The sequence below is a fragment of the Bufo bufo genome, chromosome 11, assembly GCF_905171765.1.
Source record: "Bufo bufo chromosome 11, aBufBuf1.1, whole genome shotgun sequence".
Classification (NCBI taxonomy): domain Eukaryota; kingdom Metazoa; phylum Chordata; class Amphibia; order Anura; family Bufonidae; genus Bufo; species Bufo bufo.
In genome coordinates, this window is record NC_053399.1 from 80,946,631 (window position 1) to 80,965,788 (window position 19,158).

General features: G+C 47.1%; 1 protein-coding gene across 6 annotated transcripts in view; it reads right to left on the reverse strand.

Annotated features, from left to right (window-relative positions):
• MTA1 (metastasis associated 1) overlaps positions 1 to 9,804 on the reverse strand; it is a 114,886-nt gene extending 105,082 nt beyond the window's left edge. For all 6 annotated transcript variants that reach the window (XM_040412835.1, XM_040412834.1, XM_040412838.1 and 3 more), the window contains exon 1: positions 9,440 to 9,804. In XM_040412835.1, the coding sequence (XP_040268769.1) occupies positions 9,440 to 9,467 (28 nt within the window). In that variant the 5' untranslated portion in view covers positions 9,468 to 9,804. The remainder of the gene's footprint in view (positions 1 to 9,439) is intronic.
• Between the last annotated feature and the right edge of the window lie 9,354 nt (positions 9,805 to 19,158).

The following is a 19,158-nucleotide window of genomic DNA, read 5'->3' on the forward strand; positions in this document are numbered from 1 at the left end:
AAATAGTAATTACTTTACATTCCCCATATGTCTACTTCATCTTAGGATCATTTTGAAAATGACCTTTTATTTTTTGGGGACGTTAGAAGGCTTAGAAGCAAATCTTGACATTTTTCTGAAAATTTCCAAAACCCACTGTTTTGGCAGATTTTACATTTTAATCCATTTTTTCAAGTAGCAAAGCAAGGGTTAACAGCCAAATAAAACTATTTATTACCCTGATTCTGCGGTTTACAGAAACACCCCACATGTGATCGTAAACCGCTGTTCAGGCACACGGCAGGGCGCAGAAGGAAAGGAACGCCATATGGTTTTTGGAAGTCCCATTTGAAGCCGCCCTGATGCACCCCTACAGTAGAAACTCCATAAAAGTGACCACATTTTGAAAACTAGGGGATAAGGTGCCAGTTTTATTGCTACTATTTTGGGGTATATATGATTTTTAATTGCTCTATTTTAAGTTTTTTGTGAAGCAAGTTAACCAAAAAAACTGATGTTTTGGCACAGTTTATTTTTACAGCGTTTACCTGAGAAATTAGGTCATGTGACTTTTATATAGCGCGGATCACTACGGACGTGGCAATACCTAATAGGTCTACTTTTTCTTATTTATTTAACTTTTACACAATAATAGCATTTTTAAAACCAAAATAATGATATTTTAGTGTATCCATAGTCAGAGCCATAGCTTTTTAATTTTTTGACCAATTCTCTTAGATAGGGTCTGATTTTTTGCGGGATGAGGTGACGGTTTTATTGATACCATTTTGTGGGACATACGCCTTTTTGAACGATTGGTGTTGCCCTTTTTGTGATGAAAGGTGACAAAATGTCTTTTTTTTTTACACTTTTTTTTTTATGGTGTTTATCGGACAGGGTGGATCATGTGATATATTTACAGAGCCGGTCATTGCGGACGCGGCGATACCCAATATGTGTGGTTTGCTTTTTTTTTCAGTTTTTTTATTATAAAATAAGGGGGAAAAGAGCCTTTTTTTTACTTTATTAATTTTATTAAAAACACAACTTTTTTTCTTTACTTTATTTATGATGTTCACTTGTTCACTTTTGGGGGTCTGATCCCCTCTGGAATGCATTACAATACATCTGTATTGTAATGCATTGCCTGTTAGTGTATGACACCGAGTCATACACTAACAGGTTGCCTAGGAGACGGGCCTGGGGCTGGATCTCCTGGGCACCCATAGAAGGCAGTTCCCGATGCCGTGCAGGGCATTGGGCAGCCTCTGCACGGCATCGGCTGCCTTGTGACGCATTGGGTCCCCGCCACAGCAGCGCGGGGACTCAATGCGATCACTCACCCGACACAAACCTATTCTATGTCGCGGTCAGCATGGACCGCGGCATAGAAGGGGTTAATCCGCCAGCATCGGCTTTTACAGTGATGACGATAGATACAGCAGGGGCCCGGCTACCACGGACTGCCATGCACCGCTCCGGTGTCCGCGCGATCACTATGACGTACTATTACGTCAAATTGTGGGTACGCAGTGGTTCCCATGACGTAGTAGTACGTCATAGGTCAGGAAGGGGGTTAAAGGGGTTTTGCCATCTCAGACAATGGGGGCATATCACTAGGATATGCCCCCATTGTCTGTTAGATGCAGGTCTCACCTCTGGGACCGGCACCTTCAATGAGAACGGAGCGGGGAAACGAACGGAAGGCGCACTGTGCATGCACAGCCGTCCTCCATTCATTTCTACGAGGCCGGCGCGGTGGCTCGGCTATTTCCGTCTGCCCCGTAGAAATGAATGGGTTCGTGCACGGTGCGCTCAAATTCACTTCTATGGGAGCAGCGCTTGGTGGTGGGTGGACCCCGGGAAATCTCTTAGGTGCGGGTCCCAGAGGTAGGATCCGCACCTATCAGACAATGGGGGCATATCCTAGCGATATGCCCCCATTGTATGTGATGGGAATACCCCTTTAAAAGGGTTTTCTAGGATTTTTATACCGATTGGCTATGCTCAGGATAGGTCATCGGCTCAGGGGGTCTGCAGTGCTACTCCCTCTGAAGGACCTACTCTTGTGGATTTAGTCTTCACTGAAGGTGCCAGCATGCCTCATTGATGATAAAATTACCAATAATTGGACAGGGCCAAACAGACTGGCATTCACGGAGCTTTTAATTTACAGCATTAAACTGGATGTACTATAACCACTACACATTATACACCACTATCAGAAGCTTCAAGACAGATACGTGGACTGTCAGCCACCAATATCCTACCAGGATACCCAAAAGAACCCTTTACATGGGCCCAGAAACAATGAATCTGTATGAGAGGCGTGATTCACACATTAATCTGTGTGAGGGGCCCGGGCATTTTAGGGGTCGGATAACCCCTTCAGGACAAAGCCATTTTCCACTCCCTGCCTTCTTTATTTTTCCATTCACGTAGCCGTTGTTTTTTGCGAGACAAGTTGTACTTCCTAATGTCAACATTTACAGTTGCATACAATGTAGTGGGAAGTGGGAATAAAAATTCCAAATGGGGTGGATTCAATTTAAAAAAAAAATATATATATATATATATATATATATATATATATATATATATAAATAAATTCCACCACAGTTTTATGGGTTTTATTCTTACACTGTTTTTATGCAGTAAAACTGACCTGTCGTTCATTCTGTGGGTCAGTATGCCACATATGTATAGTTTTTCCTACGTTTAATACTGAAAAAAAAATATATATATATAAAAATTTGGGGGGGGGAAATATTTTTTTCTTTGCGTCGCCATATCAAAACCCCCCATAACTTTTGTGCTGTGTGAGGGCTCATTGCTCGTGGGATGATCTGTAATTTTTATTGATAACATTTTAGAGTATGTGCGACTTTTTGATCACTTTTTATAAAAAATTTTGTGGGGGTGAAGTGACCAATAAAACCAGTGAATAGGTCATTTTGACTTTCGTTTCACAGTATGGGATAATTTTATATTTTAAAAGTACGGCATTTTCACACACGGCGATACCCTTTGGCTTTATTTTTTTATTGTTTACGTATTTTTATTTTGGGAAAAGGGGGTGACTTGAATGTTTATAGTTTTTAATGGTTCCCCTGGGGAACTTGAATAATCATTAGATTGTTTCTCTCAGACGCCAATGCATTAGCATTGGAGCCTATGAGAATTTCAATGTGTTCCCATGGAGCTCTGCCATAGAACCTATGTGCGGCAGCCTCCGATCATTCAGGAGGACCGAGGCTGCCGCACACACCATCCTGCGCCCCCCCCCCATCCTCGCTAGGGGGAGCCGGTGCACACATTTGGTTTTTGAGCTCACAGATGTCATGGTTATCTGAGGGATTAAATGTGTGCGATTAATGTTATCGCCGATCGCATACATTATCCCCAGGTGTCTGCTGTTGCCTCCTAGCGGTTATGTAACCCATGAGCTGGTGCCATCTTCAAACACCTGATCGCCGACTTATTTTTACATTAGGCAGTCAAGAAGGGGTTAAAGCTATGGTTTTATTCAGCATATACCAAAACATTAATATTTTAGAAAGATGGTCATAACGATAAGCAAGCACCAGTAGACCCCAGAAGCCACAGGCAAGAGGTAAACCAATCAGGTTTCAAAATGTATTTCTGTCCGACATGATTACACAGGACCATGCCCAGACAAACTGACCGATTCGTCAGGTTAGGCCTCACATCGGCCAAATATACCCTCCACACTGCAACCAGCAGCAGGCTGAAAACTCCAGCACGTTAGGCCTCCGAAACACACAACCGTATTCCGCCTCTGTGTCCGACCGGCATTTTTTTGGGACAGCACAGCCTGCAAAAAAAAATAAAAACAGACAGCACACGGACGTCACCTACAGTTGCAAGAAAAAGTATGTGAACCCTTTGGAATTATATGGATTTCTGCACAAATTGGTCATAAAATGTGATCTGATCTTCATCTAAGTCACAACAATAGACAATCACAGTCTGCTTAAACTAATAACACACAAAGAATTAAATGTTACCATGTTTTTATTGAACACACCATGTAAACATTCACAGGGCAGGTGGAAAAAGTATGTGAACCCCTAGACTAATGACATCTCCAAGAGCTAATTGGAGTGAGGTGTCAGCCACCTGGAGTCCAATCAATGAGATGAGATTGGAGGTGTTGGTTACAGCTCTCCTGCCCTATAAAAAACACACACCAGTTCTGGGTTTGCTTTTCACAAGAAGCATTGCCTGAAGTGAATGATGCCTCGCACAAAAGAGCTCTCAGAAGACCTACGATTAAGAATTGTTGACTTGCATAAAGCTGGAAAGGGTTATAAAAATATCTCCAAAAGCCTTGCTGTTCATCAGTCCGCGGTAAGACAAATTGTCTATAAATGGAGAAAGTTCAGCACTACTACTACTCTCCCTAGGAGTGGCCGTCCTGTAAAGATGACTGCAAGAGCACAGCGCAGACTGCTCAATGAGGTGAAGAAGAATCCTAGAGTGTCAGCTAAAGACTTGCAAAAGTCTCTGGCATATGCTAACATCCCTGTTAGCGAATCTACGATACGTAAAACGCTAAACAAGAATGGATTTCATGGGAGGATACCACAGAGGAAGCCACTGCTGTCCAAAAAAAAACATTGCTGCACGTTTACAGTTTGCACAAGAGCACCTGGATGTTCCACAGCAGTACTGGCAAAATATTCTGTGGACAGATGAAACCAAAGTGGAGTTGTTTGGAAGAAACACACAACACTATGTGTGGAGAAAAAGAGGCACAGCACACCAACATCAAAACCTCATCCCAACTGTGAAGTATGGTGGTGGGGGCATCATGGTTTGGGACTGCTTTGCTGCGTCAGGGCCTTGACGGATTGCTATCATCGAAGGAAAAATGAATTCTCAAGTTTATCAAGACATTTTGCAGGAGAACTTAAAGAGGACCTTTCACTAGAATAGAAAATCTAAACTAAGTATACAGACATGTAGAGCGGCGCCCAGGGATCTCCCTGCACTTACTATTATCCCTGGGCGCGCTCCGTTCTCCCGTTATAGCCTCCGGTATCTTCATATGTTCGGCTTCACCCAGTTGAGCCTGCCGGCGTCTCTTTCTCCCAGGCTGTAGTACTGGCCAATCGCAGCGCTCAGCTCATAGCCTGAGAGAAAAAAAACCTCTCAGGCTATGAGCTGAGCGCTGCGATTGGCCAGCGCTACAGCCTGGGAGAAAGACGCCGGCAGGCTCAACTGGGTGAAGCCGAACATATGAAGATACCGGAGGCTATAACGGGAGAACGGAGCGGCGCCCAGGGATAATAGTAAGTGCAGGGAGATCCCTGGGCGCAGCTCTACATGTCTGTATACTTAGTTTAGATTTTCTATTCTAGTGAAATGTCCTCTTTAAAGGCCATCTGTCTACCAGCTGAAGCTTAACAGAAGATGGGTGTTGCAAAAGGACAACGACCCAAAGCATAGACGTAAATACACAACAGGAATGGCTTAAACAGAAGAAAATATGCCTTCTGGAGTGGCCCAGTCATATTCCTGACCTCAACCCGATAGAGATGCTGTGGCATGACCTTAAGAAAGCGATTCCCACCAAACATCCCAAGAATATTGCTGAACTGAAACAGTTCTGTAAAGAGGAATGGTCAAGAATTACTCCTGACCGTTGTGCACGTCTGATCTGCAACTACAGGAAACGTTTGGTTGAAGTTGTTGCTGCCAAAAGGAGGTTCAACCAGTTATTAAATCCAAGGGTTCACATACTTTTTCCACCTGCACTGTGAATGTCTACATGGTGTGTTCAATAAAAACATGGTAACATTTAATTCTTTGTGTGTTATTAGTTTAAGCAGACTGTGATTGTCTATTGTTGTGACTTAGATGAAGATCAGATCACATTTTATGACCAATTTGTGCAGAAATCCATATCATTCCAAAGGGGTTCACATACTTTTTATTGCAACTGTATATGTCCATTCTGCAATTTATAGAACACGTCCTATTCTTGTCCGTATCCCGGACAAGAATAGCCATCTCTAGAGATGGAGCGAGAAAATCGCGTTGTGCACGTGGAAGCGATCTCTATTTTGGTCACGTGCCGGTAACTCGTTACTTCAGTTGATCAAATGCAGATATCCTTTCTGCTGGACGGAAGATGCGACCAAGTAACTACTAACGATTAGGAAATAGCCGTAATCCCGCTTTTCAGACGGTATTTGTCCTCGTGCCGATGCAATCAAGCAGTTGTGCGATAATCACATGATAAAAGTGTGCCGCCTCCCTGCGATGTAGGACATCACCCACCGCACAATGGGATGATTTAGACAACATTGAAATTCTAATGCGCACAACATACCCAGCCTTTCCTCGCCTCGCGGCTAAACAATGCAAATTTCACAAAAACGTATCAAAGCTTCAGGTAATTATGCAGAGATTTTGTGCCGCAAACAATATGCAGGAATTAGGAGCCGCTTGATTACATTCAGCAAATCAAGTAAACCAAATGATCCCATTACAAATTCTGCCGCCAAACACTGAATAACATATGTAGAATAGGGCTCGGCGTGACTGACGTCAGATCTACGGGGCGCAATGACTGCCGAGAATGGGAGGGCGAGAAAAGAAAGGAGTCTGTTTTAGGGCTCATCAGAAGCTGTGACGCACATAGGTACAAGGATAGGGTGGGCTTGATCAATATTAGCCCAATAGGAGTTGGCCCATCAATGTCAGATAGGAGCGGGTCCCAGAGGTGGGACCCGCACCCAACTAGAGGACAGAGCCCCCGAAGTGAAGGAGAGCACACTGTTATGGGACTGGCACAAAAAGCAGACCTTTGCAAATGCACGGCTCGTCTCTGTTCACTTCGGGGGTCCTATTCTGGAGATAACAGTTGGTCTCAGACGCGAGACCCGAACCTCTCTGACATTGATGGCATATCGCTCATAATGTTCTTCTCGGCGCTTCTTCCATGAGTGGAGACAGAACTACTGGTATGCAGTTCTATCAAATCCAAATAGTATCAACTGATAATAAATTGCTAAAATTTACTTTATGCCACAGAAGCAACTCCACGTCAATCCAAGGCTGGGACCTTCCAGTGTCTGATGAAGATCCCGGATGGGGACTGAAACTATAATTATCCAGTGTAAGAAAAGAGGACCGGTCACCTCTCCTGGTTATATCTGTCGTAGTAAATTCCATGGAAAATGCAAGTATTATCTGGGAGCAACGTTTCTGAGAATGGTTGGAGTTCCCCCATACACAATACTGGTGTCCGATCCTTCCAAAATTGGCAGGTTCAGATGGCTTTTGTCCTCTGTCTACGGCAGGGATGCCCAACCTGCGGCCCTTTTTTGCAGGGCCGTGGAATGGACGTGTGGATACGGACAGCAGTCACTCCCAGAGACTTTGTCGGGGTGCTGTCTAGAATTGTGCCCATTATTGTAGAGCAACTCCAGACCTCATGGCCCACCTGCCGGTCATGATTTAAGAATATCCCACAATCACCTGAGGCAAGTCCTGATGCATTTACACTAATTATATCACCTATATCCCAAAAACATGACCGGCAGGTGGGCCCTGAGGACTGGAGCTGAGGAACCCTGATGTAGAGCACCCCCTAACATGGACACAGCCATGCTGAAGTGCTGTGGATGGGGCCATCTGCAGGGAGGATGCTGTCTAGGTTTTCGTCTGACCCTACTGACACAGGACCTGCCCCATACACCATCCAGGATGAATGTCTACCAGCACAACATGGAGGACTCCTGGAATCACAACACATGGTGCACAAACAATGAACTTTCCACATTTTTCTCCATTGTTCTCATCACCAGGTGTGCTTGTGAATAATGACGCTCTCCTGGACCAGTAGACTAAGGATATCCTGCACAGACCATTTGTAGGTCCTCAAACAACCAATGCAGAAACTGGGGCACTCCTCTGCCATTTTTCGCCCGAAAGCCCAAACAAGCATCTGCAAGCAAGTGGTAAGGAGGAAAGTCCTTCTGACCTTCTGCCCTCACGAACAGCTCCACACCGCAACATTGTATCTGCCCCACGGACATCAACACAACACCGTGTATGCTCCCACGGACATCATCACAGCTTCACACTGCATCTGGCTCCCGCGTCTGCCCACCATGGAGGACCCCCGGCAGAGCTCCCGCGTCTGCCCACCATGGAGGACCCCCGGCAGAGCTCCCGCGTCTGCCCACCATGGAGGACCCCCGGCAGAGCTCCCGCGTCTGCCCACCATGGAGGACCCCCGGCAGAGCTCCCGCGTCTGCCCACCATGGAGGACCCCCGGCAGAGCTCCCGCGTCTGCCCACCATGGAGGACCCCCGGCAGAGCTCCCGCGTCTGCCCACCATGGAGGACCCCCGGCAGAGCTCCCGCGTCTGCCCACCATGGAGGACCCCCGGCAGAGCTCCCGCGTCTGCCCACCATGGAGGACCCCCGGCAGAGCCCCCGCGTCTGCCCACCATGGAGGACCCCCGGCAGAGCCCCCGCGTCTGCCCACCATGGACGCCACCACAGCTCCCGCGTCTGCCCACCATGGACGCCACCACAGCTCCCGCGTCTGCCCACCATGGACGCCACCACAGCTCCCGCGTCTGCCCACCATGGACGCCACCACAGCTCCCGCGTCTGCCCACCATGGACGCCACCACAGCTCCCGCGTCTGCCCACCATGGACGCCACCACAGCTCCCGCGTCTGCCCACCATGGAGGACCCCCGGCAGAGCCCCCGCGTCTGCCCACCATGGACGCCACCACAGCTCCCGCGTCTGCCCACCATGGCACCCAGTATGCCCACCATGGACGCCACCACAGCACCCAGTATGCCCACCATGGACACCACCACAGCCCCCAGTCTGCCCACCGCCTGTGGTGTCTTCCAGGCTCTTTTGTGTCACACAGCCCCTTCCCTCGCCATGTTGACTGCAGCCTCATTACCTCTCTCCCCCCCCCCAGTTATTATACCGCCCCCATAAGAGAGAGGGGGGGAAAACGCATTAACATGAAGCGTTTTTTTTCAGCCCCCTGGCAGAGCTGTCAGACGTGACAAGGATGCGGGCAGACGGCGGGGAGGGCAGAGGAGCCGCCGCCGCCGCCGCCTCCCCTCAGCGCACAGGCGGCCACAAAGGGCGCACCACACGGCGGGGCTGCGACTAATAGCGCCGCAGCGTGCGCCACATGTGAGGGGAGCTGTGCCGCTGTGCTCTGGGGGCTGCGGGCCTCACACAGCCGCCTCCCTCCTACATTACATCATTAATTAGCCCCCATGATAAATCAATGTATTCCTAGTAATAAACCACGTGACAATGGGGCAAGAGGTTCTGCAGCAGCAGCGGCGGTCTCCCCCTCTTGCCCCTAATTGCTTCCAGCAGGGGCAGTGTGGCATGCCTTCCCGCAGGCCCCGCACTCCCTCCCCAGCAGCGCCCCGCTCCTCTTACCTCCGACCCTGTACATGTTCGCAGCCATAGCTGGCAGGCAGGGAGGGAGGAGGAGGACTCCCCCCCACCACCTCCGGCGACTTTATAGTCCAAGTCCGGGGGGCGCCCCTTTCTCTTCAGCTCCAAAATCCACGATCAATTCTTTCCCCCCAGAAAAATAAATAAATAAATATCCGCCTTCTTTTTTTTTTTTTTTTTTCCTCCAGGTGGGATTACAAGCTTTGGGGGGAAAATGGTGGATCGATCAGCGGAGGAGGAGGAGGGGAAAAGGATGCATTTAAAGGGGCAGTGCCTTGCCTCCTGATGGCAATGTGCTTGAAGGAAGCAGAGACGAGAAGAAACAGCAATATCAACAGAGTCCTGAGCGAGGAGGAGGAGGAGGAGGAGGAGGCCGGGGAGGAAGCAGTCACTGACTGCAAGCCTCTTCCCTCCCCCCGCCATCCTGCCGCTTCCTCCAGCCCTCGGTGCCCATGTCTTCCGTCACGTTTCATCACCACGGGGGGCTCATTGTCAAATGTGTGAGGTAAAATGTCTGCAAGAAATGCAAATAAAACACCAAAGGGAGTCCAGGAGCTGTCCTGACAACGAATCACCTCAAAAAAATCAAGTTGTCAGCAGTCAGTCGTAAAAGTTAAGAAAATATTCGCACGTTTTACCACAGAAAGGCCATTTTACCATAAATTTCAGGTTATGGCAAAAATTCAACATGGCTGACGGTGTTCAGTCGATATTTATGGTATAGTACACGATACATTGGTATACAATGGCATACGCCATTATTACATATACCTCAATATGACGTACTGTATATAGGCCGCCCGACACGCTCTTTTATGAGGTAAAAAATTGCCGAGGAAGCTTTTTTTGGGCCTCCATCAGGTTAATACATACGCTAACTGCGTCCATTGAACGCAGGCTTATCAACACCACGCTATGACCTACTGTATAGGAATAGGCAGCCCGACACGCTTTTTTATGAGGTAAAAAATTGCTGAGGAAGCTTTTTTGGCCTCTATCGGGTTAAGGGTCCATTCACACGTCTGTTATAACACCCCGTTTCCGTTCCGATTTAAATCGGAACGTTTTTTTCTGATCCGTTAATTTCAATTGCCTCTGCAAAAATGCGGACACCAATCATAGTGCTGTCCGAATCACGGAATCCGTTCCGTTTTTTCTTATTTTCGAGTATGCGGATCTTGAAAAAAAATTAAGCTTGTCCTACTTTCTGTGCGTTTTTCGGGTCCGTTGTCCATTCAAGTCAATGGATCCGCATAAATGCGGATGACATGCACAAAACCATCCGAATGTCATCCGATTTTGCGGATCCGTTGACAGGAAAATGGATGAAAAAAAAACTGAATAACGGAAACACAGAACGGATTCGGAAGCACTTTATTAAAAAAAAACGGAAGGTTGCACTGAAAAACGGATCCGCAAAAAAAGGAACGTTTATCTGGAAAGGTAAAAATACTGACCTGTGAATGGACCCTAATACATATGCTAACTGCGTCTATTGAATGCAGTGTGAACGCAGGCTTATCAACACCACGCAGCCCGACACGCTTTTTTATGAGGTAATAAATTGCCACGGAAGCCATGATGAAGCATCAGGTGAATACAGGCCTACGGCTACATACGCTAACTGCATCCACTGAATGCGGTGTGAACGCAGGCTTATCAACACTAGTGCATGGTGCGGAGTGGCGCTTCATAAATGCAGCATTTGGTCCAGAAAATTGGCAGATATGCCACGTCATTTTTCAGTTATTTGCGTAAAAGAACATGAATAAGCGTAGGGGTGAGAAGAGTGATTTGTGTCCGAAAACACACGATAGGGTACCTCTTTGGCGCACAGGGACGACCACAGTTTCAGGTTCGGAGCGACGCCAGATACAGCAGCAGCACACATCAGAGGGAGTCCCCAGACTTGAAAAAGGAGTTATAAACTCCGAAACGCGTTGTCAACTGAACAATAAATAGTATCTTTACCTAAAAACCTGAAACTGTGGTCGTCCCTGTGCGCCAAAGAGGTACCCTATCGTGTGTTTTCGGACACAAATCACTCTTCTCACCCCTAACAATCCCTAGGAGTTTTGGGCAACTCCATCCAAAGGGACTGAACGGGTCCCGGCAGCACGGACCTCCCTGACCCTCCCAACCTATTGTGTGTCTAAACCTGTTGTGCGCTTACACCTGCACAACACCCAAAGGTGAGCACATTTTATTCATCACGTTATCTGCGTATCATCGCTTACCACCCTATGAGCGCCTCTCCCTTTTCTCTTTTGCCATAATTTGATGAATAAGCGTAGGTATTGTAGGAGGTTTTGAGGCAGATTTTCCTGCAGGTTTCTCATTCAAAGCCAGAAGTGGGTTCGAAAGGAATCGGAAATATAAAAGAAGGACTCAACTAGAGATGGCCTTGCGGTTCGCACGGCGGTCGTTTCGCGGCAAACTTTGCCCGTTCGCGACTCGCCAAACATATGGCGATATTCGCACGCGCCATATTTTTTTGCATATCGCCTGTGAGGAATATGGATTAATATTTACTGTCACCCATGTCCGCTCATCCACCATTTGCTGAAAAGTAGCAGAGGTAGTGAGCTCCACCAGTGTTTACAACTTTTCACACTTCCATTCAGCCAGCCAGAAACCCAGCTAATGGAACAGGAAAGACCTCTTTGCAAGAGGTCTACTCCATTCCCCAGTTCAATTGAAATTATCATACTTTTCTGGGGCCGGCAGTTCATAAGGAATTATGAATCGCCCCGCCATCACAGGCACAAACCGGATACATATTTGTGTCCCTGTGGCCACAATGAACAGGCCCGTGATCATGGTTTGGTGGTGGGATGCCAGGGAAGGGAGATATACATACAGTACAGACCAAAAGTTTGGACACACCTTCTCATTCAAAGAGTTTTCTTTATTTTCATGACTATGAAAATTGTAGATTCACACTGAAGGCATCAAAACTATGAATTAACACATGTGGAATTATATACATAACAAACAAGTGTGAAACAACTGAAAATATGTCATATTCTAGGTTCTTCAAAGTAGCCACCTTTTGCTTTGATTACTGCTTTGCACACTCTTGGCATTCTCTTGATGAGCTTCAAGAGGTAGTCCCCTGAAATGGTCTTCACTTCACAGGTGTGCCCTGTCAGGTTTAATAAGTGGGATTTCTTGCCTTATAAATGGGGTTGGGACCATCAGTTGCGTTGAGGAGAAGTCAGGTGGATACACAGCTGATAGTCCTACTGAATAGACTGTTAGAATTTGTATTATGGCAAGAAAAAAGCAGCTAAGTAAAGAAAAACGAGTGGCCCTCATTACTTTAAGAAATGAAGGTCAGTCAGTCAGCCGAAAAATTGGGAAAACTTTGAAAGTAAGGGCTATTTGACCATGAAGGAGAGTGATGGGGTGCTGCGCCAGATGACCTGGCCTCCACAGTCACCGGACCTGAACCCAATCGAGATGGTTTGGGGTGAGCTGGACCGCAGAGTGAAGGCAAAAGGGCCAACAAGTGCTAAGCATCTCTGGGAACTCCTTCAAGACTGTTGGAAGACCATTTCAGGTGACTACCTCTTGAACCTCATCAAGAGAATGCCAAGAGTGGGCAAAGCAGTAATCAAAGCAAAAGGTGGCTACTTTGAAGAACCTAGAATATGACATATTTTCAGTTGTTTCACACTTGTTTGTTATGTATATAATTCCACATGTGTTAATTCATAGTTTTGATGCCTTCATAGTCATGAAAATAAAGAAAACTCTTTGAATGAGAAGGTGTGTCCAAACTTTTGGTCTGTACTGTATCTCCCCACAGAAACTAAATAACGGTACCATGCTTGGACTCTACTTGTAGCCGGAACCCAGGCCGGTCTGTTGGTCCCAGAACCATCTCCCTGTGATATTCTGGTATGGAGCTATGAACCCTAAAGGGTTTTGTGGGTCATTGAGCTTCAAGGATCAGCAGGGACCCTTCCCAGAGGCGGGAAGAGGAGGGGCTGGCTACAGTTTAAAAGGCTTGTGCCCGCAAGCGGGCGTGTCTTTTCTCTGAAGGAGGGTCACATCGTGCCATGTGTTTAGAGGGACCTGCAACCTGCGGACATCACTGCCCTCCATGTGAATACAGCTAAGAACTCATCACAACCCAAAAGGACTCATCCATCTGGTAAACTGACTTTTGTTCTGCTTAACCCTGTTTGTACCATAGGACCTGTATTTGTAACCTCAGACCACTGTATATATTCCTTGTGTGTATAGTGTTATTTCTAGTGAACCCTTAAGGCAATTAAATATATAATTTAATCTTGCGGTGTCTTGTATCTCGATCACGAATCCCAAGTACGTGTTTCGGCCTAGTTATACGCTACCGCGGGTTGGTTTCTTACACTATATAATCCCGTTAGCGGACCGGGCTTATGGACACACCCCCAACCCTATAACAGAACCGGATCTGGTAGCCATTTTACATTATGTGTTTTGCTAGTGTAGGGAGAGGTTGCATTTTGGAGCATGGACAGTTAGGGACACCAAATGCTAGCTAATAGGGCCACAAAAGTCCTTTTAAGGACTGGTATAGGTGTGCTATTGATAAGTGTGATATAGAGGGGTGTGATATACTTATAATATACTTTCTAACATAGAAATTATATTATAGTGTATTTGTATTGTGCAGCAGTTGTGTGTGGTTCTGCTGCGATACCGCAGCTAGAGGGACAAACACTATTGGAGTAACTAATTGCAACGGGTGTGATATACCTGTTGCCCCCCCCCCCCTCAAAAATGCTTGAGGGCTGCGATATACCTTCTTCCACAAAATCCTGATTGAGGGGTGCTATATACCTGTTTCCATCAAATACTGATTGAGGGGTGCTATATACCAGTTTCTGCAAAATACTGATTGAGGGATGCTATATACCTGTTTCCGCCAAATACTGATTGAGGGGTGCCATATACCTTCTTCCACAAAATACTGATTGAGGGGTGCTATTGCTATATACCTTCTTCCACCAAATACTGATTGAGGGCTGCGATACACCTACTTCCACAAAATACTGATTGAGGGGTGCTATATACCTGTTTCCGCCAAATACTGATTGAGGGGTGCTATATACCAGTTTCCGCCAAATACTAATTGAGGGGTGCTATATACCTGTTTCCGCCAAATACTGATTGAGGGGTGCTATATACCTGTTTCCGCCAAATACTGATTGAGGGGTGCCATATACCTTCTTCCACCAAATACTGATCGAGGGCTGCAATACACCTGCTTCCAGAAAATACTGAATGAGGGGTGCTATATACCTTCTTCCACAAAATCCTGATTGACTGCTGCATTCATGAACCCATGATGATCTCTTGTCTGCAGTGGTGTCTGATCAGTGTGTATATATACTCATAAGCACTTCCTACTTTGCTCTTGCTATATATATATATATATATATATGCTGTGAACTGGGAATAGTAATGCTTTCTAGTGCAATGTTTTGTTTTTTTCTAGTGTAATGCTTTAGTTTAAATGTCAGTTCTCGTTCCTCTGTCCATGGCATCTAGGATTGCTCCAAACAACATTTCATTGTATTGTACATTGTATTACATTGTATTGTACAGTGACAATAAAGGCATCTTATCTTATCTATATACCTGTTTCTGCCAAATACTGATTGAGGGGTGCTATATACCTGTTTCCACCAAATACTGATTGAGGGGTGCCATATTCCGTACCTTCTTCCACAAAATACTGATTGAGGGGTGCCATATACCTGTTTCCTCCAAATACTGATTGAGGGGTGCTATATACTAGTTTCTGCCAAATACTGATTGAGGGGTGCCATATACTTTCTTCCACTAAATACTGATTGAGGGGTGCTATTGGATTGAGGGCTGCGATATACCTTCTTCCACAAATACTGCTCTTCTCTACGGACTTAGGCAGAGGGTCATTTAGAAAATGACAGACAGAGGAAGAGGCAGACCGTTCCGCAGGGATGATAGGGGTCGGGCAGGTGCACCAGGCCGGAGCCTAAGTGGGAAGTTGGAGAAAGCGCGTGCGATAACTTCAAAGGGCGCACCAGAGTTGGTTGAGTGGCTCACTCAGCCTTCCGCTTCTGCACCCTCCTCATCCTCTGTATCTGCACCCTCCTCACGCTCTGCTGTGTGCACCCCCAAAGACAACACCACCACCATAGCCCCTCCACTCGAGTCAGAGAAATTATTTCCCCATCCATTCCCAGAACTTACCGATGCGCAGCCATTCTTGGCATCGGATGAGGAAGAGGAGGTAGAAACGGCCGCCCCCCAGCGGTCTGACGACAGTACTCAGATCAGCCCAAGGAGGGTGGTCCCCGCTGTTGCTGCCTACTCCAAAATCTCTAATGTCAGTGGTGGTGAAGGTGATGACGTGACGATGGACGTCACGTGGGTGCCCACAAGAGAGGAAGAGGAGGGGAGTTCAGAGGGAGAGACAGAGCAGCAGATAGGGAGAAGTAGGCAGAACTTGTAGTGCACAGGAGGCAAAAAGCAGACTGCAAATGTATCTGGAGCGAGCCATCCACCATGCACTGTCACATCTTGCGCTCCCAGTACGCCGGGACATGGCTCCGCAGTGTGGGCTTTTTTTAACGTGTCAGCTGCTGATAATAGTGTTGCCATCTGCAGCCTCTGCTGTCAACGCATAAGTTGCGGTAAGCCCAACACTCACCTAGGGACGACCGCCTTAAGAAGGCACCTGGCCTCCCATCACCGAGCCCAGTGGGAGCAACGCCGTCAGAATCCACAAAGCCACACTCCCGGCGCTCCATGTCCTGCCTCTTCTCCTCTCTCCTCCCATTTGTCCTTCACTCCACCATGCTGTTGTTGCGTTCATCTGGCACAAGGCAGGCTTCCGTGGCCCAAATGCTCGAGCGTAAAAAAATTATGACGCTGGATAATCCTCTTGCCCAACGGCTGACCTCTGGCTTGTCGGAACTGCTAACCCGCCAACTACTGCCATAAAAATTGATGGACATGTCGAGATTTTGGCTGAACCACAACATTGTATATTTCAATATATACCAGTAGGTCAGGACGAATCCCAGAGAAAGGGAGTAGCGGAACCTGTGATACATATTATCCTTATGTCAGTTTAAAAAGGTCTACTACGCCACTGGTTGACTGATATAATACCAACAAAAGATGAGATATTGGGGCTAGTCAAACAATTGCTATACCTAGAAAGATTAGAGGCTGGTAAAAGTAAAGAAAAAGCCATAGCAAAATTTATAAAAAAAATGGAGAAGATTTATTGAACACTCACTTTCAAGAGATGAAATTAGCAAACTAATTTCTCCCTTCACACAAACCAAATGGTACTTGGAGACAAAATTAAAGGGTTCACTAGGAAAGTTGGAAATGTAATGGAGACAAAAATGGAAGTTTGTTTATTTATAAACATTATATGTGCTAGAACTTCAGCATGAGCAAGTTGTTGGAGATTCAAGGGGGGAGGGAGGAGGGTGAACCGTTATATGTATTTGAAATTTTTATCTGCAACAAAAATGGAAAAGAAAATTGGATAAAATGGATGTATTTCATAAAGAAAGTATGTTATGAGACATGTGTTACATGGATTGTGATCACACTGATATAACATCCAAATAAAGTTTATAAAAAAATAAAAATTGATGGACTCGGAGGCATTTGGAAAATTTGTGGCCATTGGCACACCCCAATGGAAGGTCCCTAGAAGGAAATATTTCTCCCAGAAGGGCATCCCTTAACTAAATGGCCACGTTCAGCGGCAAGTTAATATATCTCAGGCACACAGTGTCGGTGCCAAGATACATCTGACCACAGACACGTGGTCTAGCAAACACGGGCAGGGAAGGTACATAACTTTTACTGCCCACTAGGTGAACCTTCTGACGGCCGTCAAGCATGTAACCCGTGGCACCCGTGTGGATTTGGTGTTACCGTCACTGATTGCATGCAGGCCTGCCTCTTCTTCTCCTTCTCCTACTCCATCCTCTGACTCCTCTTCGGCTGACTCCTTCTTTTCCACTGCTACCGTCTCTTCCGCTGCACCCCCCAAGCTCCCCAGAACCTATTCTACGTGCCAGGTGAGACGTTGCCATGCTGTGCTGCGGCTGTTGTGCGTGGAAGCCAAGAGCCACACCGGTCCTGCACTCCTTTCAGCTCTGCAGTCACAGGCCGATCAGTGGCTAACCCCGCTCAATTTGACAGTTGGTAAAGTGGTGTGCGACAACGGTGCCAATCTGCTGAGCGCGCTGAAACAGGGCAAAATAACGCACGTGCCATGCATGGCACACGTCCTGAACTTAGTCGTGCAGCGATTCGTTGCCAAATACCCCAGGGTCCAGGACGTCTTGGGCAGGCCAGGAAAATCTCTGGCCATTTTACAAGATCTTACGCGCCCATGGCTCGCCTTGCTGACGTTCAGCGGCGACACCACTTGCCCTTCAGATGTCTGATTTGTGACTGCCCGACACGCTGGAACTCCACCTTGTATATGCTTGATAGGCTGCTCCAGCAGCAACGTGCCATTAACTCTGTGGCAGGACAGGTTCTGGGAGCTTGTTTTTTTTTCACCGCGCCAGTGGCTGCTCATGCGTGACACATGCAGACTTCTGAGGCCATTTGATGAGATCACCAAACTGGTCAGTCGCAGCCAGGAGCCAGGGCGCCATCAGTGACATCATACCTTTACGCCTTCTTTCTGGAGTATGCATTGCATCGTGTCATTGATCAAGCCGTCGAGGAGCAGGAGCTGGAAGATGATGAAGTCGCAATGCTGAATTAATTCCCAGGGGGGGCTACTCCATCTGAGACAAGTCAGCAGGAGTCTGAAGAGGAGTCAGAGGTGGATGGTGGCTGGGGGGAGGAGGAGGAGCAAGAAGAGCTGACTTTAAACTTTTCATGGATCCCTGGACGACATTCTCCTGGGCGATGAGCAGGAGCCAGGGCTCTCCACCGCTTCCAATTTAGTGCAACTGGGGGCCTTTATGCTCCAGTGTTTAAAGAGGGACCCCCGTATAAAAAGCATAAAGGTCAAGGACCTGTACTGGGTGGCAACGTATTTAGACCCCCGGTACAAACATAAAATGACGGACATGTTACCAGCATCACAGAGGGCAGTCAGAATGCAGCATTCCCAGGCCATGCTGCGAGACATGCTGCATTCTGCTGTTGCGGGCACTGGCAGAGGAATTTCCACCCACAGCGAAACAGGTGTGGGTACCAATCCTAGCGCGCCTGCAAAAAGAGGGCGGATTGAAGATGTGTTGGTCACTTCGGATATGAGATCATTCTTGCAGCCAACCCATCGACAGCCTCCGGGTCAAGCCTCAGGGAACGCCGAGACCGACAGGTGTCCGACTACATCAGGTTAACGGCCGATGTGGACGCTCTGAGAAGCTAGGAACCCCTTGACTACTGGGTGTGCAGGCTTGACCTGTGGCCAGAGCTGGCACAATTTGCCATGGAACTCTTGGCTTGCCCCTCGTCGAGTGTCTTATCCGAAAGGACGTTCAGCGCAGCAGGGGGGAACGTGACCGATAAGCGCACTCGCCTAGCTCATTTTTAAAAATGAATGAGGCATGGATCTCGGAGGAATTTAACATCTGTGATGACCACATGTAATTGAATTTCCTCATGCCAGCCCACACATATCCGCCACCACCCACAACAAAGAATCGTCCTTGCCTTATGTATAT